This window comes from Phacochoerus africanus, chromosome 1 (assembly GCF_016906955.1).
Source record: "Phacochoerus africanus isolate WHEZ1 chromosome 1, ROS_Pafr_v1, whole genome shotgun sequence".
Lineage (NCBI taxonomy): Eukaryota > Metazoa > Chordata > Mammalia > Artiodactyla > Suidae > Phacochoerus > Phacochoerus africanus.
Genome location: NC_062544.1, coordinates 24,516,068 through 24,543,775, shown reverse-complemented (window position 1 = coordinate 24,543,775; position 27,708 = coordinate 24,516,068). Strand labels below are relative to the sequence as shown.

Genomic DNA, 27,708 nt, shown 5'->3' with positions numbered 1-27,708 from the left:
TGTTTGTAAATGGCAGCTATTGTCAAAACTTATGTAGATCATTTCTAAGGCTCCCGTGAGCTTGGAAACCTTTGGAAACAGCATGGTACAATGCCATTAATGTTTATTAAGCATTTGTTTTTCCAGAATAAATGGCAATGAAGGTGTGTTCTTGGGGACTACAGTAGGGCTGGATAAATGGAAAGTATATTTTTTTTCAAAAGCCTAGTTGTGAGAAATAACCACACGTTCTGTCAACAGTTGACAAATTTCTTTTACTTGTTTTTTATATCCACATGATTGTAAAAAAGCAAACAATGCCAATGGCCACTTTGGTAAAAACACACAGTGTTTGAACCTAAGGAGGATTACATTCTTTGGACAGGCTTTATTCCCAGGATATCAAACCCCTTGGCCATGACAGCAGCTACTGCTTTGCACAGCAGCAAACGCCACATGTTCACCTTCAGTACTTCTCCTGAGAAGACAGAAAAAAAACCCCACAGTAGTTACTTCTTCCTTTTGCAAATCACTATTAAAGAATATTTACTTCTGGATTTTACTGAGAAGTGAATATTTAACCCATAGATATTCTGAGTCTTTGACTAGAATCACTTTTACCCTAAACTATGCTTTTAACGAATAGTGAAAGAGAACGCGAGGCCTGCATTGATTCGACTGTAATTTTTTTTTTTTTCTGTCTTTTTGCCTTTTCTAGGGCCGTTCCCAGGACATATGGAGGTTCCCAGGCTAGGGGTCTAATCAGAGCTGTAGCTGCTGGCCCACACCACAGCAACTCGGGATCTGAGCCATGTCTGGGCTGTAGGTTAAGGCCAGGGATCCTTAACTCACTGAGCAAGGCCAGGGATCGAACCTGCAACCTCATGGTTCCTAGTCGGATTCGTTAACCACTGAGCCACGACAGGAACGGCTCGGTTGTAATTTTATCTTTCTTTTAGAGTTGTTTGCTAGGCCTCATGTGGTCTGAATTAACTCTGAATTTTTTTTTTGTCTTTTGTCTTTTTTCAGGGCCACACTCATGGCATATGGAGGTTCCCATATGGGTCACATTGGAGTTACAGCTGCTGACCTACACCACAGCCACAGCAATGCCAGATCTGAGCTGCGCCTCCAACCTCCACCACAGCTCACAGGAACACTGGATCCTTAACCCACTGAGCGAGGCCAGGGATGAAACACACAACCTCATGGTTCCTAGTTGGATTCATTTCCACTGTGCCACGATGGGAACTCCTAACTCTGAACTTTAATACCACAGTGGTGAAATTTTTCTTCCTAGTGAAGTTTTAGTTCTTAGGTGGGACTCTCAGAAATGCCCACTTTCCCTGTAACACATGAATTCAGTTTTATTCCATTAACTATGTAACATGATAGAGCAGAAAGCGGAAGAAGAGATATCATTTTTTTCTCCCAAGGGTAGTTTTCCCTATCAAGAACCATTCTGAGACCCTCAGTCACACTTCTTTTATTGACAATTGTTCTATTCCTAGGGGTCTTTCAATTGTTTCTCTTGGGAGCCTTAGGATCTCATCCCATGTGCCTGAAGGTGGGGAAAATAGTCTGGAAAAGGGAAGGATCCCATTTATGCTTTTATTAGCACTAGCTCAGTTCTGCCTGTTGAATAGCACATGGATTACTGTGTAACTGGTTGTGGGGAAATGGGGGGAGGGGTTCACAAGCAAAATGAATTGAAAACCACCTACAACCAATTCAAATAAATACCTTGTTGGTGTCCAATCCCCAATACGACTACTGGATGAGCCACTTACCAGTCTGTCGATCTTTTTCCACACAATAGCAGCTATCGTAGAATTCTGTGAAAGTAGTTGCCAGCTCATAGATATAATCACAGAGAGTGTGCAGAAATAAGTCATCTAAAATCTTCTGCAGAACCTCAGGGAACCGTAAAATGCACCGGCCTAGTTTCCATTCCTTCTCATGGTCCAAAATGATCTTGGTCTCTCGAGCAGCTTTCTGGAGCATCTCTTCATCAATATTGGCGAGACGGGCAATAGATCTGAAAAATCAGACAACAGGTAAGTAGTACATTCTTTTCCTTTGAAAACATGAAATAAGCAGTGACGGACAGAAACCATCATTATTTGATCCAAAATAAAACCATGTTGTACCCACCATTACCTGATTCTAGTGAAGGCATACAACAAGTAAGCAGCTGTATTTCCTCTATCATCCAGCATTTTGTCAAAGGAGAAGATATAGTCATTCAGGCGGTTATGGGAAAGATCAGCGTATTTGATACAGCCGTAAGCAACAGACGTCTGAGCAGCCTTCAATTCCTCTGCGGTTAAGACCTTTTGGAAAAACAAACACTTCCTAAGCAATTTTTTTTTTTTTTGGTCTTTTTGCCTTTCCTAGGGCCGCTCCCACGGCATATGGAGGTTCCCAGGCTAGGGGTCCAATCGGAGCTGTAGCCACTGGCCTACGCCAGAGCCACAGCAACTGAGATCCAAGCTGAATCTGCAACCTACACCACAGCTCATGGCAACGCCAGATCCTTAACCCACTGAGCAAGGCCAGGGATCGAACCCGAAACCTCATGGCTCCTAGTCAGATTCGTTAACCACTGCGCCACGACGGGAACTTCCTAAGTAATTTATTTTTTATTACTCAAATGAATTTATCACATCTGTAGTTGTATAATGATCATAACAGTCTGATTTCACAGGATTTCCATCCCACAGCCCAAGCATATCCCCCCACCCCCCAAACTGTCTCCTCTGGAGACCATAAGTTTTTCAATGTCTGTGAGTCAGCATCTGTTCTGCATAGAAGTTCAGTCTGTCCTTTTTTCAGATTCCACATATCAGTGAAAGCATTTGATGTTGGCCTAAGTAATTTTTTCAATACTAATGACTGCTTTGTCCTGCTGTCTCAGAGGCAAAAGATGGTGTCTGAAGGATCTAATGGTGCTCTTTAATCAGTAAATTTTAATACTGACACTGAGGTAGAACACAGACCAATTTACAAAGAGAATAATGAAAATAAAACTCATCAGCTCTGCATAACAAAGAGAAACTTGATTTGTAAATTACGATGTGTCAGCTTGAATACTTTTTCCCCAATGTATTCACCAGAAGTGAAACTGAAAGCACCAATTATTAGTTTATATCCATTTCATTCCATAAAGATCCTGAGGTAGCTTACAAGAAACAAATACAGTAAAACAAAAACAAAAAACTAGGGTCAGGTAATTAATTTCAATCCCAACAGGGTGTCAATAGTTGGAAGGAAGAACTCACTGTTTTGCTAAGTTTAGTCCTATATTTTAAAGCATTATTAGGCCACATGTAAGTAAGTAAGGATTTCTGTTCTGGACATGATGCAGTAGCTTGATGCAGACTAACCATTTCACCAAAAGCAACTATTTAAAAAGCTGAATCAATTATATGAAACAACTATTTGAAGTCACCAACAAGCATCGACACAGGGACAGGATTCAGATAACTAGGTAGCATGCTGCCAGCCAGAAAACTTAACAATGAAAACGGCATTATCTGGAACTTTTATAATTTTTCATTTACAATATCAGATGGAATGACTAAAAACCAAGGAGGTGAGGTGGGGGGAGGGGGTGGAGGAGGAAACAAGTCAACCCGAAAAGGGCAACAACAACTTTAAGGTCAGGAATTGTTTAAAGAATACTTATTAAATACAAAGCGGATGAACAGTAACTTTACTGATGGCCTTAATTAACAAGTCTACAAATAACAACCACTGGAGAGGGTGTGGAAAAAAGGGAATCCCCCTACCCTGCTGGTGGGAATGTAAACTGGTAAAACCGCTTTTGAAAACAGTATGCAGGTTCCTCAGAAAACTAAAACAGAACTTCCCTATGATCCATGATCCCACCCCTGGGTGTACATATACAGCCAAAACTATAACTCATAAAAGATACACACACCCCTATGATCACGGCAGCATTATCACAACAGCCAAGGCATGGAAACAACCTCAATGTCCAGTGACAGATGAATGGATAAAGAAGATATGGGACAGGGACAAGACGGTGAAGTAGAAGGATTTAAGCTCAGCTCTTCTCACAGAAACCCCAACCTTAACATCCAACTGTTGAATGACATCAATAAAACAGACTGGAAACTACCAAAAAAGACAGCCTAAACCCAAAGACACAGACGAAGCCACATCAAGATGGTAAGAGGGGCACTTCTGAGATATAAGCAATCCCACACCTGCTGGGTGGGGGATGCACAGACTGGAAAATAACTATATCACAGAGGCTCTCCCATAGGAGTGAGAGTTCCAAACACCATGTCAGGTGCCCCAGTCTAGGGGGTCTGGCATTGGGAGGATCCCTCCCACCCCACCAGAGCAGTTGGCATTGAAGGCCAGTGGGGTGTGGGTGCAGGAGCTCCACTTTTGGAGGGCAAACACAGGATTCCATATGCACCAGGTCCCAGGGCAAAGCACAGACTCCATAAGAATCTGGATCAGACCTGCCTGCAGGTTTTAGAGGGTCTCCTGGGAAAGCAGGGGGCACCTGTGGCTTGCGGTGGGCAGGACATTGGAGGCAGAGGTCTTGGGAATATTCATCTGTGTGAGCATCCCTTGAGACTGCCATTTTGGAAAAATCTGACACCACCCAACAGGACTGAGAAGTCCCAAGCAAAATAGGAACACAGCCCCACCCAAGAGGAAACAGGCTGCCAAGTCCTCCTAGGCACACAGAGACAAAGCCCCACCCATGAGAGGGATAAGACTCAGCTCCCCCTACCAGTGGGCAGGCTCTGCTCCCTCCTATCAGGAAGCCTGCAACAAGCTCCTGTACCAAATTTACCCACATGAGGGAAGACACCAGAAGCAAGAGGCTACAACCATAGGGTTGTAGCCTTCAAAAAGGAGACCACACAAAAAGCTATACAAATGAAAAGGCAGAGAAATATAAACCAGAAGGAACTAGACAACCCCCAGAAAAACAGCTAAGTGAACTGGTGATTAGGAGCCTCAATGAAAAAGACTTCAAAATAATGATAATAAAAATGACCCAAGATCTTGGGAAAAAAACTGGAGGCAAAGACTGATAATTTACAGGAAACACTAGCAAAGAAATTAAAAAAAACTTAATTAGAAGAAATCCATAGCAAAAGAAACTTAAAAAACCTCATTAGAAGAAACCAATAGCCGATTACAGTGAGGCAGAAGACAGGCGGAAATCACTGCGCAGAAAGGAATGATGAAAAAAGAATGAAAAGAAAGGAGCACAGTCCCAGAGACCTTTGGGACAACATTAAATGCACCATCATTCCCATTATAGATGTGCCAGGAGGAGGAGAAAGGGCCTGAGGAAATATTTGAAGAGCTAATAGCTGGAAAATTCCCTAACATGGGAAAGGAATCACTCGCTCAAATCCAGGGCGCACAATGAATGCCATATAAAATAAAGCCAAGGAGGAACACCCAGTGACATATATTAATGAAACTTACCAAAATTAAAGACAGAGAAAATATTGAAAGCAGCTAGGGAAAATCAGCAAATAACATACAAAGGAACCCCAATAAGGTTATCAATCGATTTTTCAGCAGAAACTGCAGGCCAGAAGGGAGTGGCATGATATACTTAAAAAGTGATGAAAGGAAAAAACCCTCCAACCAAGGATACTCTACCCAGTAAGGCTCTCATTCAGATTTGAAGGAGAAATCAAAAGCTTTTCAGACAAGCATAAGCTAAGAGAATTCAGCACCACTAAACCAGCTTTACAATACTAAGGGCACTTATACAGGTAAAAAAGAAAAGGCCACCAGAAACAAAGTACAAGTGAGAAGGTTCACTGGTAAAGGGAAACATATAGTAAAAGGTAGGAAATCATCCACATATAATATCAAAATCAGCAGTCGTGAGAAGAGGGTACAAATGCAGAATACAGGAGATGCATTTGCAATTAAGAGACCAACAACGTAAAACAATCTTGTATATACACAGACTCCTATATCAAAATCACAGACTTGTGGCCCTCCAAGGGGGAGGGAGTGGGAGGAACTGAGAGTTTGGGTTTAGTAGATGCAAACTATTACATTTAGAATGGATAAGCAATGAGGTCCTACTGTACTGCACAGGCAACTGTCTATATCCAATCTCTTGGGATTGACCGGGATGGAAGATAATATAAGGGAAATGTGTATATATATATATGTATGACCGGGCCATTTGTACAGGACAGATTGGCACAAAATCATAAATCAACTATACTTTAATAAATTTTTTTAAAAAAAGGAAGGGGATAAAGATGTTTTCAGATAAACAAATGTGAACACAATTTGTCACCAGCAGATCTGCACTACCAAAAAAATATTAGAGGGAGATACTCAGATTGAAGGAAAATAACTCCAGATGGAAGCAAAAAATTGCAGGGAGGAATAAAGTTCACAGGAGAAGGTAACTATGTGGACAAATATAAATGAATAGATAGTTTAAAATGCTGTACAAAATAACTGAACAGATGCTTCACAAGAGATATCTAAATAGCCAATAAACAAAAGCAGTCAAAAGCATTTCATTAGTCATCAGAGGAACAGAGGGAATACTAATACATGTTCACCAGAAAAGCTAAAAATAAAGATATGGGGCAACTGGAACAATCATACATTAGTGGTGGGAGTACACAATGGTTACAACTCTCTCCTTGGCAATTTTTTAATGAAGTTAAGCATAAGCCTATCCTACAACCCAGCAGTGCCATTCCTAGATATACATCCCAGAAATGTACCCATAAAAGGGCTTGAACAGCAATGCTGCAGTTACTTCTCACTCATAACAGTCAACAAACAGAAAGATCTCTAATGTCCATCAACACAAGAATGGATAAACAAAATGTGTTATATTCACACAACATAATACTATCATCAGGCAATAAAGAGAAATACTACTGATACTCCTGGAAAAGAACATTATGATTTCATTTATGTAAAAATCCTTGAATAAATAAAAGTGATATACAGTGACAGAAAACTTTCTGGGGTGACAGAAATGTAACTTGACTGGTTGATATTAGCAGGCATATTTGTGTGTAAAAATCAAGCTTTCTTTACATGTTACTATATGCAAATTAACTTAAAAAAATACTAGCTCAAATGGCCAAATAAATGAAAAACTCAAAGCAGTTTTTGTTATCATGCAGACTGAACAGACTGATTAGGTAACTAAATTTTCCACTGTTCATGTGACTGTGCCACTTGAGCCTGACCAGAACTAAAAGGCAAAACCATTCTGGAGATACCAACTGGGTATACCTGAAACCACCTACCAAAATAGAGGAAAAAAACTATTTTACATTTCATCTTACTAACAATGGAAAGGGAACAGGTGAGGCGAATGTAGCCTTTCTGCCTGCCTTCATGCTCTCTGGATTACTGGTCATCTACCCAAACCAAAGAGGATGTGTATGTATGTACTTAAAGGACCATTTTTGTTTGTTTGGCACTTTCATTCTATTCTGTGTCTCCTTCTGTAATTTTACTTTTTTTTTTTTTTTTTTTTTTTTTTTTTTTGCTGTGCCCATGGCATGCAGAAGTTTCTGGGCCAGGGGGTCAAACCCGTGCCATAGCAGCAGTGACAATGCCAGATCCTTAACCTGCTGAGCCACCAAGGAACTCCTATTCTTCTGTTTACAGTAGTTATGTTCACTCCAAAATACCACTTGACTTGCTGGAAAATAAAAGACCTAAGACTCCTTGAATCTCAATGCCTGACCTCTATTATTCTCATTTTAAAACACTTTGTTCTTGTTCAATGTTTCACTTTGATATATTTCTTCCAAATTCCACACAAATCCAACCACAGTCCTTTATAAGGGTGCCATGGAAGCCATTATGTTGTCTACTCAGTAGACTCGGATGATAGGTTTCCTGCTATGACTACTCTACAAATGCTCCCAGAGAAAGGAGCTCAGCAGATATACATGCTAATATAGGCTGGGGACCTAGACTGCCTCAGTCTTTAATATTCTCCCATCACTGGTTCACAGCAGTGACAGGTGAAGCACAGGTACTATGACACATTAACAAAGGAGGAAAAGGCTATCTGGCCTTCTCTAATAGCCAAGAGTTGTATTTTCACAATAAATACTCAACAATTCATAAAACTGTGCAAAAAAATCTAAGTACTATAAGCCTGTCGTAACAGGACTGACTCAATGATTCTTCCTGGTTCTCTCAACAAAAACAAATGAAAAGTCACAACACAGGCATGGTATGCAAAATAGAAGTTGGAGTCCCTGGGTTACCTTGTCTCTTTCCTTTTCCTTCAATTTGTCCATGGAGCGTTTTAGTCCTTCTTCCAGAAGGTCTATGAGGCGTACTGTTTCACCTGATCGTGTTTTAAACTTCTTCCTGATAAAAATGTAAAGGTCCCAATTAAAGAGATTTTGAAGCAGAACTTCCAACTTAGAAAAAATGAAAGCTTCACACTGCTTTATTTGACTGACAATCTGGGAGGATGCCAGAGGAAAGCGGGCACTTTCAAGTGTCCTTCCATCTATGAGCCTCAACTCAAAGCATATTCTACACTTCCGGCCCTTAACCACATTTTCTACCCCTTCACCTTCACAGTCCCTACAATGGAGAGAAAGAAAACACTAGTTAAGTGGTTCATTTTCTTGAACACAAAGTTTGGCTCAGCTGTTTTACCTTCTTGGAAAATGATTAATTACACTTTTGCTTCTAGAATTGCTTGGAACATAAGCAAATGCTTAAATCATAATTCTACCTGTTCAGTGGTAACCAACACTAGAAGCATGTCAGCATCAGCCTGAGAACTTTAAAAGTGGATGCCAGGGCTCTAGTCATACTCAGTGAAATCAGAATCTTGGTGGATAGGGCAAAATTGGACTTTATTAAAACAGTGGAAGTTTGCAGGACAGACACCAAGTCTGTAAAGCCTTTTTCAAGTTTAAAATCCTTCAATTGCAACAATGGTACAAATGAAGCATGCTTTTCTAACACAAACTCTGCCAAAGTAATTGTGATACTTCTGTTAACATTATGTGATCAGAGTTGCCTTAGGATCATTTTGCCCTTTATTAATTACAAAATTAAAACTCCTTTATTATTCCAAAAATACATTAAGTTATACTTCATGGCTTTCCTTATGCCACCCCCTCCTTAAGTGTCCAAAAACTTAGAAATCTTATGTCTCTGAAATGATATCCATCATAAAGCCTAGCCAAAATGCTAAGGAAGCCTTCCTAATGTTACCGCTTTGCAGTAACTAGTCTTGTCCATTACTTCTTGCCTGTGCCTGCTTTAAATTTTTGTGTTTTTCTGGGCTGGTCTACTCCTCTGATCAGTGGTTCTGCTAAGAGGGATGCGTTATCTGAACACCAAACGAGCTTTTCAAAAAACAGATGCTTAGGAGTTCCCACTGTGACCCAACAGGATCGGTGGCATCTCTAAAGCTCTGGGATGCAGGTTCAGTCCCCAGCATGGCACAGTGGGTTAATGATCTGGTGTTGCTGCAGCTGTGGTGTAGGTCACAACTGTGGCTTGGATCTGATCCCGGCCCAAGAACTCCATAGGCTGTGAAGTTACCCCATAAGTCAGTGACTCTCCCGGTAGGGCCTGGCTCCACAGAGAACTGCTCTGCTTTGGATGACAGGCTTCTTCAGGAAGGAGCAGGACATGGTCTATGTTATATTCATATACACACTGGAGCACCCACGCAACAGCAGATGCTCAATAAGCAGGGAGATGATCAAATAGAATGTAATCATAAAAAGCCTTAAAAAGGGAGTTGCCATTGTGGCACAGCGGAAACAAATCCAACTAGTATCCATGATGATGCAGGTTCGATCCCTGGCCTCACTCCGTGGGTCAGGGATCCAGCATTACCATGAGTTGTGGTGTAGGTCGCAGACGTGGCTCAGATCCCAAGCTGCTGTGGCTATGATGTAGGCCGGCAGCTGTAGCTCCAATTTGACCCCTAGCCTGGGAACTTCCATATGCTGCAGGTGCGGCCCTAAAAAGCAAAAAAATAAAAATGAAAAAAAGCCTTAGGGGAGTTCCTGTTGTGGCACAGTGGTTAATGAATCCGACTAGGAACCATGAGGTTGCGGGTTCGATCCCTGGCCTTGCTCCGTGGGTTAAGGATCTGGCATTGCTGTGAGCTGTGGTGTAGGTTGCAGACACAGCTCAGATCCCGCGTTGCTGTGGCTCTGACATAGGTGGCAGTTATAGCTCTGATTCGACCCCTAGTCTGGGAACCTCCATATGCCGTGGGAAGCGGCCCTAGAAAAGGCAAAAAAAAAAGCCTTAGAAAAATTCACTAACATTAGATGGTAGAATATGAGCAATTTAATGTTAATATTTAAAGTATGGTAGGCTGCCCCTGGCTAACTATCACTGATATTTTTCTTTATTGATGGTGTAGGACACCATAATTAAACGACACTGAGTGCAGAAATATAAAACAACCAAAAAATGAAGAAAAAAAATCCCTTAGCCATTACATGATAAATGAATTAAATGTCAATATATAAACACTGGTGATAAATATCAGACATAAAAGCATATTTGCCAGTTTCCTCCCAAATGTAGGAATAACTACCTAAATGTTAGTCAAAAAACCCAACAGTTAAGAAACTAATGGCGTTCCTGTTGTGGCTCAGTGGGTTAAGAACCTGACAGTGTCTGTGAAGATGCAGGTTTGATACCTGGCTTTGCTCAGTGGGTTAAGGATCTGGTGTTGCATAGGTTGCAGATGCAGCTCCAATTTGACCCCTAGCCCAGGAACTTCCATGTGCTGCAGGGATGGCCATAAAAAGAAAAAAGGAAAAAGAAAAAAGGAAAAAAAAAAGATACTATAAAGCAAGACTTCGAGCTCCCTGGTGGCTCAGTGGGTTAAGGATCCACACTGTCACAGCTATGTAATGACCTGGGAACTTCTGCATGCCATGAGTGTGGTCAAAAAACACCAAACAGGAGTTCCCGTCGTGGCGCAGTGGTTAGCGAATCCGACTAGGAACCATGAGGTTGCGGGTTCGATCCCTGCGCTTGTTCAGTGGGTTAACGATCTGGCGTTGCCGTGAGCTGTGGTGTAGGTCGCAGACGCAGCTCGGATCCTGCGTTGCTGTGGCTCTAGCGTAAGCTGGCAGCTACAGCTCCAATTGGACCCCTAGCCTGGGAACCTCCATATGCCTCCGGAGCAGCCCAAGAAATGGCAAAAAGACAAAAAGACAAAAAAAAAAACACCCAAAACCAAAAAACAAACACCAAACAAAAACCAATACTTAACTCAGGGGTTAGTTTTTTAGCACTTTCTTAGGACAGTGCACATCATAAGGACCCAGTGTCTTCAAATTACAAGAGTGCAGCCCTACAGAAGAGTCACATGTTCCAACTAAACTAATGTTTGATCCAAGGCATCGAGTCTCCACATAATCTTATGTCTAAAACAAATACTCTGACACACCTAGCCTGCCCACCCCCACTTTTTAAAAACTGTTTTACTTCTCCCCCACCCATGCACCCAAAGCATGTGGAAGTTCCCAGGCCAGGGACAGAACCCGAGCTACAGTTGCAGACTATGTCACAGCTCTGGCAATGCTGGATCTCCAACCCCCCGTGCCGCAGTGGGAACTCACTGTTTATTTTTTCTTTCAGCCTGTGTTTTGCATGCTTAATTAGGGCTTCTGTACACTGGCTTGTTAAGCATCTTGAGGTACTTCATGTGCTTTTTAGAAACATTACTCACTTTTGTGTGATGGTAGTATTTAGGCCATGTCATCAAATCTAAATGCCATAGATTTTAAGATGTGGTGATTAAATATCTAAGTGATTCTAAGACACTATTAGATGTAAGATGTTAAAAATCTCTCTAGGAGTTCCCATCGTGGCTCAGTGGTTAACGAACCCGACTAGTATCCATAAGGACAAGGGTTTGATTCCTGGCCCCACTCAGTAGGTTAAAGATCTGGCATTGCCGTGAGCTGTGGTGTAGGTCGAAGGCATGGCTCGGATCCTGTGTTGCTGTGGCTGTGGTGTAAGGTGGCATCTGTAGCTCCGATTCGACCCCTAGCCTGGTAGCCTCCATGTGCCGTGGGTGCGGCCCTAAAAACACACACACACAAAAATTTCTCTAAATTCTTCCTAAAAGACATTCTTTGGCCGTGATAAGACACAAGTACAAAACAGCTCAGTTGGGTATACCATTACAGTGTATGCAGACTAAAGAAAACTGTGAGCTTTCTTAATTCTAATATTGTATCAAGTGAAACATTAGCCTCCTTCACAGAAACCTGGGGTCAGGCTCGTCATTACCATCTTCAGATTTTCCAGACTTACTTGTCTTCCCCCAGCACCACACCAAATCCAGCATGAGACACTCGAGTTACTTCAGGGTCATACCAACCCATCATTTGAGCAGCACCAAATACTGCCTGGAAGTGCAAAGACTGGAAAGAAACAGAAAGGGGAGGTTACTTGCAAAAAAAAATTTTTTTTTTTGGCCTCTCTGAGGCATATGAAGTTCCTGGCTGGGATCATATCCAAGCTGCAGTTGTGACCTATACCACAGCTGAGGCAACACTGGATCCTTTAACCCACTGAGCCAGGCCAGGGACTGAACCTGCATCCCAGCACTGCAGAGACGCTGCTGATCCTGTTGCACCACAGCAGGAATTCCACTTGCTAAACTTTTTGTTGAAAAAAACGACTAAAGCTATTCTGCTTACAAATGAAAATTTGTGAAATTCATTCACTTAGAAATCTTGTTAAGGCAAGAAAAGCTATAAAAGCCCTTCTTTATTCCTTATATGTGAGAAAAGTAACACCCTTTCCAGTTTATGGAGACAAGCTAGAAAGCTGAGAAGTGTATAAATTTGGCCAACTCCAAACCTTGTTCTTTCTATTACATTACTTTTCTGAATTTTTGTTTTTGGGGAAAATTCATAGGGTCTTTCAGTGCCAAATGCCTCGCCATACTGTCTCACTCCAATCAGACAATGTAAACTAAACGTATACAAATCTACAAACTCACTTGTCCACTGTCTACCACATAGATGATCATATCTGCTTTTTCCTCAAATAGTCTTTGTTTTATAGTAGCCAGGTCAGATGTATCATAGGTATACCCTCCATCTGATTTTACTATGGTTAATGGTACAGGACATCCTGGAACAAACACAATCTTTCTGCCATCATCCACTTGTACAAATCCTAGAAGAAAAAATAATAATGTCAAAAGAATCCTAAACAAATACAAATGCACAGCATTATAGGACATTTATTAGAGAGCTCAAGAAATCACAGAAATAAATTTCTCAATGTGACCTAGTATGAGCCTTGGAAAATGACCACTGTCAAAGTTGTCTGGGCACCCAGGGCGTGTTCAGGACACAGGTGAGATATCCTGACAGTTTTCTGGACTAGCACTACACTCGGCTCTCAAATGAAGAGGATCTCACTGGAGCCCACCTGCTCAACAGACACACAACACAGAAATCTGTGCTTTGTTTTCAAGCTGGAGCCATAGGCTGCTGTTCTTTGGGAGAAAGGTGCAATTTCTGTCATTACCTCTTAAAATGTATCAAAAATTAAAACTGTAACGGAGTTTGGGAAACAAACACGGCAAGATTTACCATTTGGAATGATTAGTGGAAAGAAAAAATAAAATCATATATTCATGATGAAAAAGGCAAAATTCTTGGATGCAAGAAGACAGGAAAGAACATAATGATAAGAATAGCTATATTTGAGCACTACTGTGTGCTTAAATACTATGCTAAGTCAAATTCAACCTTCATAATAACTATGCAGTAAATACTATTATTACTGCCTTTCTTAAAAAACAGTTTAGGAAACTGATGTTTAATAAGGTGAAGACAATATAAAATAGTGGTTAAAAACGAGCTAGAGTGCTCAGGTTTGAAGCTCAGACTTATTGGCTATTAGCTATGTAACCTTGGGAAGTTACTGTCTCTTTTCTTATTAAGAGCTCATTATCTTAAGTATGGTCCCTAGGCTCCAGAATGTGATTAATAAATATCACTTCTCGTTCAAGGAATCAATTTTCCTTGGAGATATTAGAGTGGCTGAAATCAGATCTAACCTGGATTTCTAAGGTGGGAAATGTATGCCAGAAAACAAGTGAATTATCAAAGATTCAGGGGATAAGGAAAACAAAAGGGAAGCCAATCTGAAGAGGCCACTGTTAAACAATGGGACAATCTGAACATTAAAAAAATAAAGGCAAATAACTGGAAAATATAAGAGGTATTAAACCTGATAAACCTGATTTATAATAATGCTATAAACAATCTAGTCGTCACATCTGGACGATTTTAAGAAACCAATTTAGGAGTTCCCTTGGTGGCCCAGTGGTTAAGGATTTTCAGTGTTGTCAATGGTGTCACTTGGTGTCCTTGCCTGGGAACTTCCACATGCTGCAGGTACAGCCAAAAAGGAAAAAAAGAGAAAGAAACTGATTTATTATTCTGAAAATTGACAAAGAAAAAAGCATTTATAGTGCTTGTCTTCTATGAACTGTAGCTCAGGATAACCAAAACATTACGTGACAAAGTTCTGCATAGGAGAATTCCAGGTTAATGAAGGAATGACAGAAGGCTACCACTTTCCAACCTCTAATAAAGTAATGGAAAAAAGTCATGATCAGCAACAGCTGCTAAAACCACTGGGGAAAAGTCTAATGGGGAAATTAAAGAAGTCAGGCTGATAACACCTGAACCCACTAGTTCATCTTAACATCGAAAAAAAGAATCAACCAAAAATTGGTGTTCTTGCAAACAAATAAGATAAAATAAAAAGTGGAAGAAAACACAGACCAGAATTTAAATCAGGCTTCTTCAGAAAACACAGATGAGAGGAATTACATTAATAATTCTGTGTGGGAAACTGCAAAACAAATGGCCCAGTCTCTTCATCATCAAATAAGGAAAGGGTGTGGGGATGGGGAGAAAAACCTATGACTTAGAGAATTTAAGATACATATTAAAGATATAAATATTAATGTGCAGACTCTGAAAACAATCCTCGTGATTAGAAAAGAATATGGATCACGACACTGGCAGGATCCCGATGGCGGAGGAGTGAGACGTGGTGCTCACCTTCTCCCACAAACACACCAAAACAATCCATCTACATGTAGAACAATTTGCACAGAACACCTCCTGAACGCTGGCAGAAGACCTTAAACCTCCCAAAAGAGCACGAAACCCTCCACATAACTGGGTAGAACAAAAGGAAAACAGAAAGGAATCACACCCTAAACAAAACGAAAAGACAACCCACAGAATGTGAGAAAATATTTGCAAATGAATCGACTGACAAGGGATTACTCTCCAAAATTTATCAACACCTCCTACCACTCAATACCAAAAAAATGAACTACCCCATCAAAAAATGGGCAGAAGATCTAAACAGGATGCCAAAAACCACATGAAAAGATGTCCAACATCACTCATTATTAGAGAAATGCAAATCAAAACCACTCTGAGGTACCACCTTACACCAGCCAGAATGGCAATCGTCAAAAAGTCTACAAACAATAAGCGCTGGAGAAGGTGTGGAGAAAAAGGAACCCTAGTACACTGTTGGGATTGTAAATTGGTGCAACCACTGTGGAAAGCAGTATGGAGATTCCTCAGAAAACTAAACATAGAACTACCATTTGATCCAGCGATCCCACTCCTGGGCGTCTATCCAGAGAAAAACATGATTCAAAAAGATGCACATACTCCAATGTTCACTGCAGCACTATTTTCAATAGCCTAGACATGGAAACAACCTAAATGCCCATCGACAGAGGAGTGGATCAAGAAGATGTGGTACATATACACAATGGAATATGACTCAGTCAGTCAAAGGAACGAAATACCGGCATTTTTAGCAACATGGATGGACCTAGAAATTATCATGCTGAGTGAAGTCAGTCAGACAATGAGACACCAACATCAAATGCTTTCACTGACATGTGGAATCTGACAAAAGGACACAGTGAACTTTTTTGCAGAACAGATGCTGACTCACAGATTTTAAAACCTTCTGTTAATTTCAAAAAAAAAAAAAAAGAAAGAAAGAAGGAATCAGGATGGGACTAGCACTTCTGAAAGAGGAAAGGAACCTGCACCCTGGAAGGCACCTAACCGATGGGAAGATCAGCTGAGATGGAGGGACTTCAAAGCCTCAGAGAAAAGCACAGCAGCTGGACTGAGGAGGGCAAAGCAGGGAGCCACAGAGGCCATTGGTAGCACCTCTCCAGACACCACAGCCTGAGATGCTCAGGTGGGAGCTGGGCACTGGAGACTCAGGCTCTGGAGGTCAGCTCTGGGGAGAGAAGTGGTGTGCCATGGGCTTGGCAGTGGAGGGCCACAGCTGAGGGAACCGGGAGGAGGTCTGGGCCAGCAGGAGAAGCAAGGCGCCATTGCTGGGGAGGACGAGAGGAGGAGGGGCGGACCACCATAGGAATAACTTTCTCTGCTCTTGCAGACTCTGGAGGATGGGGTGCCTTTGGTGCAAGCCATGGGCAGAGAAGTGCCTCTTGCGCAGGCTAAGCGCAACAGGGCACCTCTTGCATGGTCTACAGGTGGTGGGGGCAAACACCACAGTCATCACAGACTCTAGAGGAGGGTGTGGCCCGCCACCACTAGGGGTCTGTGAACAGGTACCACCTGAGGCCCGAGTCACGTCAGAGGGTGGCACAGAGGAGGGCAGTGCAACTGAGTACCACCCACTGTTGCTCTCACTCCCCTGGGAATGCACATGCCCTGCTGCTGCCACTGCCAAACCCTCTGGGTGCAGCCTATACCTGCCTGGGGTGGGGGGACACTGCCACTTCGCAGGGCCCTGCAACTAGGAAGAGCTTGTGCCACCTCCCCATGGGTCCTTGCCACCTAGCCCAGCCTATTGCCTCCATCTCCCTGGAAGCACATGCAGCACCCTATCAAGGGGTAACAGCTTGCACACGCTGAAGAAAGTGAGAGCAAGCATCCAGAACAAAAACAGTCTTCAGGCCAAAAATAGTAGTAAGCCCTCACAAAATACCCAGGGGTGCTCATACACATAAACAGCCCTCTACAATTATAGTAGTTATTTTCTCTAAACTCACAGAATAAGAACAATATAAGCAAAATGAAGAGGCTCAGGAACCATTCCCAAATAAAAGGAGAACTCCCTTGAAGGAGCAAACAGTGAAACAGACCTTTTCAGTCTAAGGGACACTGAGTTTAAAAAGGAGACAGTAAAGATACTTAAGGAATTAAGAGCGAATATGATGGAATTAAGAGCGGATATGAACAGTAATGCAGATTACTTTTGAAAGGAACTAGAAAATATGAGGAGGAGCCAAGAAGAATTAGAGAAGTCATTTACAGACACAAGTTGAGTTAAATGCACTGAAGAGCAGAAGGCATATGCAGAGGAGTGACTTGGAAGACAGAATAATGAAAATCATCCAATCAGGACAACAGACAGAAAACCAAATGAAAAAAAAACATGAAAGCAATATAAGAGATCTATGGGATAATATAAAGCAGGCCAATCTACGCATAAGGATTCCAGAAGGAGAAGAAAAGGGGATAGAAAATATATTTGAAGAAATTATGGCTGAAAACTTCCCAAATCTAAAGGAAGCAGATATCAAGACACAGGAAGCACAGAGGGCTCTGAACAAGTTGAACCCAAACAGGACCACACCAAGACATGTTATAATAAAAATAGCAAAAGTTAGGAGTTCCCATCATGGCTCAGTGGAAAAAAATCTGACCAGCATACATGAGGACATAGGTTCAATCCCTGGCCTCACTCAGTGGGTTAAGGATCCAAGGATCCGGGGTTGCCGTGAACCGTGGTGTAGTTTGAAGACGTGGCTCGGATCTGGTGTTGTTGTGGCTGTGGTGTAGCTGGCAGCTACAGCTCCGATTTGATCCCTAGCCTGGGAAACTCCATATGCCAAGGGTGTGGCCCTAAAAAAAAAAAAAAAAAAAGGTAAAAGTTAAATATAAAGAGAAGATTCTAAAGGCAGCAAACAAAAAAACAGAGTTAATTATAAGGGAACCCCCATAAGGCTATCAGCTGATTTCTCTATAGAAACACTACAGGCCAGAACAGAGTGGCAAGATATATTCAAAGTTCTAAAAGAGAAAAATCTGCAGCCCAGAATACTCTACCCAGCAAGAATATCATTGAAAAATAGAAGGAGAAATAAAGAATTTCTCCAACAAACAAAACCCATTCTAAAAGAAATACTGAAAGCACTCCTCTAAATAAAAAAGTAAAAAGAAATAGAATGGAGGAAATCACAATTGGAAAGCAATCACTTAAATAAGCCAGTATACAGATCTAAAAGAAAAAAAAAAAAGTGACGATAAACATAAGGATCAGCAAAAGAATAAACATGAAGATGTTAAAAGAGGACATCAAAATCATAAAATGTGGGGAAAGAAAGAGAGAAAATCTAGACCTTTTTTTAAGAAATGTGTTTGAACCTATATGACTATCAGCCTAAAGCAAACAGATATAGGAAGGGGTTAACATTCTTGAAAAACAGGGCAACCTCAAAGCAAAACCAAACAATACATTCACAAAAACTAAAAAGGAGAGGGCACAAACAAAAATAAATCATTCAACCAAAAAAAGAAAGGAACAAAGGAGAAACACAGAATCAACTGGAAAACAAACTTTAAAAGGGCAATACATATCAATAATTACCTTAAATGGCAATGGACTGGATGATCCAATCAAAAGATAGAGTGGCAGATGGATAAAAAAAACAAAAGCCTACAACATGCTGCCTACAAGAGACTCACCTTAGGGCAAAAGACACATATAAATTGAAAGTGAGGGGATGGAAAAAGATATGTCATGTGAATGGAAGTGACGGGAAAGCAGTAATTGCAATACTCATACCAGAAAAAATAGACTTTAAAATGAAGGCCATAAGCAAAGACCAAGAAGGACACTACTTAATGATAAAAGGACCAATACATAGATATGCCCCTAATATTGGAACATCCAAATACATAAAACAAATACTAACAGACATAAAAGGAGAAACTGATGGGAATACAATATAGTAGATTTTAAAACCCCACTCATGTCAACAGACAGATGCGCTAGACAGAAAATCAGTGAGGCAACAGAGATCCTCAATGACACAATAGAAAAGTAAGATGTGATATTTTTAGGACATTACATCCAAAAAAATCAAAATATAATTCTTTTCAAGCATACATAGAACATTCTCAAGGACCGACCACATACTGGGGCACAAACCTAACCTCAACAAATTTAAGAGCATAGAAATTATTTCAGTTATCTTATCTGACCACAACGGCATGAAACTAGAAATCAACCACAGGAAAAGAAATGAGAAAAAACTGACTACATGGAGACTAAACAACATGCTACTAAAAAACCAATAGGTCAATGAGGAAATCAAAGGGAAATTAAAAATACTTTGAGATAAATGATAATGAAAACGCAACCATTCAAAATCTGTGGGATGCTGCAAAAGCAGTGCTTAGAGGGAACTTCATAGCCATACAGGCCTTCATCAAAAAGGAAGAAAAATCTCAAATCAACAACTTAACCTACCACACCTTTGAGTTCCCATTGTTGCACGCAGCAGAAATGAATCTGACTAGGAACCAGAGGTTTCAGGTTTGATCCCTAGCCTCACTCAGTGGGTTAGGGATCTGGTGTTGCTGTGAGCTGTGGTGTAGGTCACAGACATGGCTCAGATCTTGCAATTGCTGTTGTGTGACTGCGGCATAGGCTGGCAGCTGTAGCTCTGATTAGACCCTTAGCCTGGGAACCTCCATATGCAGTGGGTGTGGCCCTGCAAAGCAAACCACCCCCCCCAAAAAAAAATAAAAAAAAAAGACACAAACAACTTAACCTACCACCTAAAAGAATTAGAAAAAGAGAACAAACAAAACCTAGTCAGCAGAAGAAAAGAAATCATAAAGATCAGCAAAGTCAATAACATAGATATTCAAATACAAAAGAAAAAAAATCAATAAAAACAAGAGCTGGTTCATTGAAAGGGTAAACAAAATTGACAAACCTCTAGCCAGACTCACCAAGAGAGAAAGAACTCAAAATAAGAAATGAAAAAGGAGAAATCTCAATGGGTACTGCAGAAATACAAAAAAAACATAAAAATACTATGAACAATTATATGCCAACAAATCTGATAACTTAGAAGAAATGGACAACTTTCTAGAGACATATAGCCCACCAAAACTGAGTCAAGAAGAAATATATCCATTGAACAGACCAATCAACAGAAATGAAATAAAGTATGTAAGAAAAACTTTCCCTAGGACCAGATGGCTTCACAGGTGAATACTACCAAACATATAAAAAATAACTTATACCCATCCTTCTTAAACTTTTCCAAAAGTTTGAAGAAGAAATAACCCCAAAGACATTCTATGAAGCCACCATCACCCTAAAACCCAAAGATACTACCAAAAAAGAAAATTGTAGGACAATATCTTTTTTTTTTTTTGCTTTTTAGGGCTGCACCCAAGGCATTTGGAGGTTCCCAGGCTAGGAGTCCAATTGGAGCTACAGCCAACAGCCTATGCCACAGCAACATAAGATCTGAGCTGCTTCTGCGACCCACACTACAGCTCATGGCAACGCCGGATCCTTATACCCACTGAGTGAGCCCAGGGATTGAACCTTCATCCTCATGAATACTAGTTGGGTTTATTAAACACTGAGCCACAACAGGCTCCCAGGCCAATATCTTTGATGAACACAGACTTAAAAATGCTCAACAAAACTTTAATCAACTGAATCCAACAACATATAAAAAGATCACACACTATGACCAAGTGGGATTCATCCCAAGTTCACAAGGATGGTTCAACAAATGCAAATCAATCAGTGTCATAGACATTAACAAAAAGACAAGTCCAAAACTAGATGATCATCTCAACAGATGCAGAAAAAGCATTTGACAAAGTCCAATATCCACTTGTGATAAAAACTCTTACCAAAGTGGGTATAGAGGGAACATAACATAATAAAGGCTCACAGCCTTTACAAAAAACCCACAGCCAGTGTACTACTCAATGGAGAAAAGCTGAAAGCCTTCCCACTAAAATCTGGAACAAGACAAGGATGCCCACTTTGACCACTTTTATTCAACTAGTATTGGAAGGCCTAGCCACAGCAATGAGACAAACAAAAGAAATAAAAGCTATCCAAATTGGAAGAGAAGAGGGAAAATTGTCACTGTATGCAGATGACATGATACTATACACAGAAAACCCTAAGGACTCAACCCAAAAAATACTCAAACTGATCAACAAATTCAGCCAAGTAGCAGGATATAAGATTAACATTCAGAATCAGTTGCATTTCTGTATACAAACAATGAAATATCTGAAAAGGAATAAAAAAATATAATACCTTTTAAAAATCACACCGCAAAAATTAAATACCTAGAAATAAACCTGACCAAGGAGGTGAAAGACTTATTTGCTGAGAACTATTAAACATTAATCAAGGAAACTGTTTTTTGTTTTTTGTTTTGTCTTTTTGCCTTTTCTAGGGCTGCTCAAAAATATGGAACGCTTCACGAATTTGTGTGTCATCCTTGCGCAGGGGCTGTGCTAATCTTCTCTGTAACGTTCCAATTTTAGTATACGTGCTGCCCAAGCGAGCACAACATTAATCAAGGAAATTAAAGACGATTCTAGGAAATGCAAAGACATTCCATGCTCCTGGGTTGGAAGAATTAATATTGTTAAAATGGCCATATTACCCAAAGCAAGCTAAATTCAATGCAATCCCTATAAAATTACCCATAACATTTCTCAGAGAACTACAACATACAATCCAAAAATTTATATGGAACAATAAAAGACCCAGAATTGCCAAAGCAATACTGAAGAACAAAAACCAAGCAGAAGGCATAACTCTCCCAGACATGAGACAATATTGCAAAGCTACAGTAATCAAGACAGTGTGGTACTGGTACCAAAACAGACATACAGACCAATGGAACAGAATATAGAGAACCCAGAAATAAACCAGACACCTGTGGTCAATTAATCTTTGACAAAAGAGGCAAGAATATAAAATGGAAAAAGACAAAAAAAAAAAAAAAAGGAGTTCCCGTCGTGGCACAGTGGTTAACGAATCCGACTAGGAACCATGAGGTTGCGGGTTCGGTCCCTGCCCTTGCTCAGTGGGTTAACGATCCGGCATTGCCGTGAGCTGTGGTGTAGGTTGCAGACGTGGCTCGGATCCTGCGGTGCTGTGGCTCTGGCGTGGGCTGGCGGCCACAGCTCCGATTGGACCCCTAGCCTGGGAACCTCCATATGCTGTGGGAGCGGCCCAAGAAATAGCAAAAAAAAAAAAGAATATAAAATGGGAAAGTCTCTTCAGCAAGTGGTGCTGGGAAAACTGGACTGTTGAAAGTAAATCTATCAAACTAGAACACACCCTTACACCATGCACAAAAATAAAGACTTAATACAAATGTCTTCTTAGTCTCCCAAGGCAAAAGAAATAAAAACTAAAATAAACAAGTGGGACCTAATCAAACCTACAAGCTTTTGCACAGCAAAGGAAACCATTAAAAAAAAAAACCCAAAAAACAAAAGACAACTTAAGGAACTGGGAAAATAGTTACAAACAATGCAACCAACAAGGGCTTAATCTCCAAAGTGTACACACTCCAAACAGCTCACAAAACTCAGCAGCAAAAAAACCCTGCTGGTGGGAATGTAAACTGGTATAAACACTATGCAAACAGTATGGAGTTACCTCAGAAAACTAAATATAGAACTACCATGTGGTTGAGCAATCCCACTCCTGGGCATATATCTGAACAAAAATTATATTCAGAAAGATACATGCACCCCTGTTCACTGTGGTACTATTCACAAGAGCCAAGACGACAATGTGAGAAAAAGAATGTATATATATGTATAACCGGGTCAACTTGCTGAATAGCAGAAATTGTCAGAATATTATAAATCAACTATAAAACAAAAAATTTTAAAAAACAGAACACTGTAAATCAACAATACTCCAATAAAATAAAATTTTAAAGAAAAAGATTATCAATTTGGAAATGTGAACTCTGGCTCGATTTTAATGATCTTTAGAAATTATTAATTGTCATGGAGTGATAATGGCATCATGGTAGGGGTAAGATGAAAGGCCTGTTGTTTCAGAGACAAACCAAAGCAGTTATAGATGAAATTATATGATGTAAAAATTGTATAGAGGGAGGTAGAACATATTAAGGTCAGTCTGTTTATAATTCTTTAAGATAGGCGAGAAGTATTTGGAGTCGGGGGTCACTAGAATATAACCTCCACTTCTGCCTATGTTAAGAAACTAGTACAATAAAGTTAAAACAAAAAGGTAGAGTACTTACCTCTATCTTCAAATTCCTTTACAATATCATTCATCCTATCTTGATAGAAGGATTCCCCTCTCTCTATTAAAGAGACGTCCAATGCCTCATAGATTTTATTGAACTCTAGGGAAACAAGTCATCAAATAAAGAAAACGTACAATTTAAACAAATAGGAAACATTCATTTTATCTTGAGAAATTTATTATTTACTAATTAAATTATTTAACATTTAAAAGGAAATTAATAAAACAATTAATTACATCAAAATGTATGATAACACAGCAGTATATATACTGCCATCTTGAAAATGTGGAGAGGGAGTTCCCGTCGTGGCGCAGTGGTTAACGAATCCGACTAGGAACCATGAGGTTGAGGGTTCAATCCCTGCCCTTGCTCAGTGGGTTGATGATCTGGCGTTGCCGTGAGCTGTGGTGTAGGTTGCAGACGCGGCTCGGATCCCGCGTTGCTGTGGCTCTGGCGTAGGCCGGTGGCTACAGCTCCAATTGGACCCCTAGCCTGGGAACCTCCATATGCCGTGGGAGCGGCCCTAGAAATAGCAAAAAGACAAAAAAAAAAAAAAGAAAATGTGGAGAGAATACAGAAAGATACACATAAAAGTATTCATAGTAAATGGGAATACAATTTATTTTTTATTCCTGTCTATGCTTATTTTTTCCTGTAAGAATGAAACACCTCTTGTATAATTTTTTTTTTGTCTTTTTGCTATTTCTTGGGCCGCTCCCACAGCATATGGAGGTTCCCAGGCTGGGGGTCTAATCGGAGCTGTAGCCACCTGCCTACGCCAGAGCCACAGCAACACAGGATCCAAGCCTCGTCTGCAACCTACACCACAGCTCACAGCAACGCCGGATCGTCAACCCACTGAGCAAGGGCAGGGATTGAACCCGCAACCTCATGGTTCCTAGTCGGATTTGTTAACCACTGTGCCACGACGGGAACTCCCTCTTGTGTAATTTTTAAAAAATTTATTCTTGGAGGAGTTCCCACTGTGGTGCAGCAGAAACAAATCCAACTAGGAACCATGAGGTTGTGGGTTTGATCCCTGGCCTCGCTCAGTGGGTTAGGGATCTAGCGTTGCTGTAAGCTGTGGTGTAGGTCGCAGACTTGGCTTGGATCCTACATCCTTGGCTTGGCTACAACTATGATGTAGGCTGGCAGCTCTAGCTCCGATTGGACCCCTAGCTTGGGAACTTCCATATGTTGCGAATGAGGGCCTAAAAAGCCAAAAAAATCCCCAAATTTTTGTTCTTGGAGTTCCTGTCATGGCTCCGCGCTTAACGAATCTGACTAGCATCCATGAGGACTCAGGTTTGATCCCTGGCCTTGCCCAGTGGGTTAAGGATCCAGCATTGCCATGAACTGTGGTGCAGGTCGCAGATGCTGCTCAGATCCTGTGTTGCTGTGGCTCAGTGTAGGCCAGCAGCTACAGTTCTGATTCGACCCCTGGCCTGCAAACTTCTATATGCCACAGGTGAAGCCCTAAAAAGCAAAAATAGACAAATACAAATTTATTCTTGGAAAATGTAAATGAGAAGGAAAAAAGAAAAGCCTTTCCAAATGGAGATGAAATGTTCACTGCATTTTCTTTCAGTTTTTCCTACTTTGTACCATTTACCTGCCTGTCAAGCCACACATTAGTGACACAAGATTACCTACAGTAACCCAACACATTTCACAGCCTAGTGAGACCTTTTTCAAAGATCTACTGGCTACTCTTGTCCATTTATTTTTCAAAGTGACCTTTCAAATTACACTGTATAGTCAAAACTTGGACTGTCTTAAAACGACAAGAGAATGCGGAGAACTAGGGGACTCTGCATGACACACAATCCAAACATCCTATTACACTCTGTTGCATTTTTCCCTTCATTTTAGCCCAACCCATTTCTGGACACACTTATTCCTAAGTGTTTTATGGCTCTGCTTGCTACAGTGAATAGTACCTTTTACTTTTCCAGTTTCTTTCCTAATTTTTCCTGACTTCTAAGAAAGTTAAATTTTGTACCTGCATGTCTTTATAAACTACCTTTACAGTTTCAGTTTCAGAAGATATTTGAGGAAAAAAAATCTATTTGCTAGTCCCTGAACATCTCCCACCACTCAAAGTCAATTCTGAATACTTAGGAAACCACACGTAGTAATGTTTGTTGGATGAATGAACAAAGCCCAGAAACTCACCTTGGCGGGAGACATCACAGATAAGCTTCCAAGCTTTTAAGATGTCTGGATTTTTACTCTGGAGCAATACTACACATTGATACGCTCGCTTCTTAAATTCCTCCTCAGTATCAAATCTCTTCTTGGATTCCTGTGTTTAAAGCGGGTGGGGTGGGTAAGGTTTGTAAAGAGCCAGTCTCATATTTCTAGATAAAATATTTGTACATTTCTCAAAAAAACCCCACCCCAAACCCCCCAGGCAAATCCTACAAAAAATACTAGAGGCAGTAAAAATTTAGAACACCAGAATAACAGAACAAGTGCTCTTTCTAAACAGTCAAGAATATTCTTACAAACAAATGTGCCAATAAAACTCTATTATTTCTTCTGAAATAACTTTTTTTTCAGGCTTTTTAGGGCCATACCCGTGGTGTATGGAGGTTCCCAGGCTAGGGGTCCAATTGCAGCCACAGCTGCTAGCCTACACAACAGCCACAGCAACACCAGATCCTCAACTCACTGAGCGAGGCCAGGGATGGAACCAAACCCTCATGGTTCCTAGTTGGATTCGTTTCCGCTGTGCCACGATGGGAACTCCAACTTTTCTTAAAAATATAAAATTCTCGGGAGTTCCCGTCGTGGCGCAGTGGTTAACGAATCCAACTAGGAACCATGAGGTTGCGGGTTCGGTCCCTGCCCTTGCTCAGTGGGTTAACGATCCGGCGTTGCTGTGAGCTGTGGTGTAGGTTGCAGATGCGGCTCGGATCCCGTGTTGCTGTGGCTCTGGCGTAGGCCGGTGGTTACAGCTCCGATTAGACCCCTAGCCTGGGAACCTCCATATGCCGCGGAAGTGGCCCAAAGAAATAGCAAAAAGACCAAAAAAAAAAAAAAATATATATATATATAAAATTCTCACCACAGTGAGATCTCTACCTTTCCAATTCACGAAAGCCTATTTTACACGAATACTTGTGTTCCAGGAAGAGTAATAATGAAGAGTTAACAGACGGGGCTGAATTTTCTGGGCTGTATTTTCCATTCTGGATGTGGTTCTGGATTACTAATTTTTTTTTGGTAACTAAAAATAAAATTGTACTCATTGTTTCATATCTATTTTGAAGCAACTTATAATTACCGAAAAAAAAATATTGTTAATCCCATCCCAAAGTACCAGTAGTAATATTAAGATGTAAATTCGGGAAATTTCTTTGCAAATACAGATAGATACGTTTTAAGAAAACCTGGAAATATATGGCTTTTATTTCACCTTAGTCTTAACATTTAGCAATGTATTATAAACATTTTGCTGCATTAATAAATTTGCTTCATTATAATCAGTGCACAGAATTTCAAGACCATAACATGAATTATTTCACTATCTGATATCAATTTTTTCATTGAAAAACACAAGCCAAAAGACAAAAAAACTCCAAAAAAATCCCAAAACAACCAACCAAAACCCCCACAAAGGTTTACTTTCTGATGAAGCAATCTTATTCTTGGGACACTGTCTTTCAAAATGAATCAATTTTAAAAAGGAAAAATAAACCCTATATGTATGAACTCATTTACTGAATAGATAAGCGCACCCCCCCAAATGAGGGGGAAATCCTACAATAGGGAGTTATATAATCTTTGGTCTTTTGTCCTTTTTGGGCCGCACCCACAGCATATGGAGGGTCCCAGGCGAGGGGTCTAATTGGAGCCTCAGCTGCTGGCCTACACCACAGCCACAGCAATGCCAGATCCGAGCTGCATCTGCAACCGACACCAACCCACTGAGTGAGGCCAGGGATCAAACCCGCAACCTCACGGTTCTTAGTCGGATTTGTCTCCGCTGCATCACGATGGGGACTCCCTAAACTTTGGTCTTCAAATCCAAAACAATGTGCAGCCATAAAGTAACATGAAAGAGTTTAATAAAATGTTAAATAAGCACAACACAAAATAGTACTGTAACCACAAATGGTGTAGTAAATGTTTGTATATGGAAAAAGACTCAAAGAATGTGCACCACAGTGACTGACTTAAATTATGATTTATAGTTGTCTTTTAAAAACTTATATATACTGAATAATGCTTTCAAAATACACAAAATCAAGAAGATAACAGCATAAAAAAATTTTTAAATACTAAAATGTATTTTGATCAACAAACTC

The 27,708-nt window shown here is 40.6% G+C and overlaps 1 protein-coding gene and 1 non-coding gene across 2 annotated transcripts in view; both read right to left on the bottom strand.

Moving 5' to 3' along the window:
- Positions 1-239: 239 nt before the first annotated feature.
- The window catches only part of RARS1 (arginyl-tRNA synthetase 1), a 39,444-nt gene continuing 11,975 nt past the window's right edge, over positions 240-27,708 (bottom strand). The window contains exons 8-15 of the mRNA XM_047783836.1: positions 25,571-25,700; positions 23,390-23,494; positions 13,007-13,185; positions 12,313-12,422; positions 8,259-8,364; positions 2,140-2,312; positions 1,770-2,017; positions 240-457 (exon numbers count right to left, since the gene is read on the bottom strand). Of these exons, the coding sequence (XP_047639792.1) occupies positions 348-457; positions 1,770-2,017; positions 2,140-2,312; positions 8,259-8,364; positions 12,313-12,422; positions 13,007-13,185; positions 23,390-23,494; positions 25,571-25,700 (1,161 nt within the window). The 3' untranslated portion in view covers positions 240-347. The remainder of the gene's footprint in view (positions 458-1,769; positions 2,018-2,139; positions 2,313-8,258; positions 8,365-12,312; positions 12,423-13,006; positions 13,186-23,389; positions 23,495-25,570; positions 25,701-27,708) is intronic.
- Positions 21,559-21,665, bottom strand: LOC125114718 (U6 spliceosomal RNA). Its single transcript, XR_007131885.1, has one exon. It is a non-coding gene; the product is annotated as a U6 spliceosomal RNA (small nuclear RNA).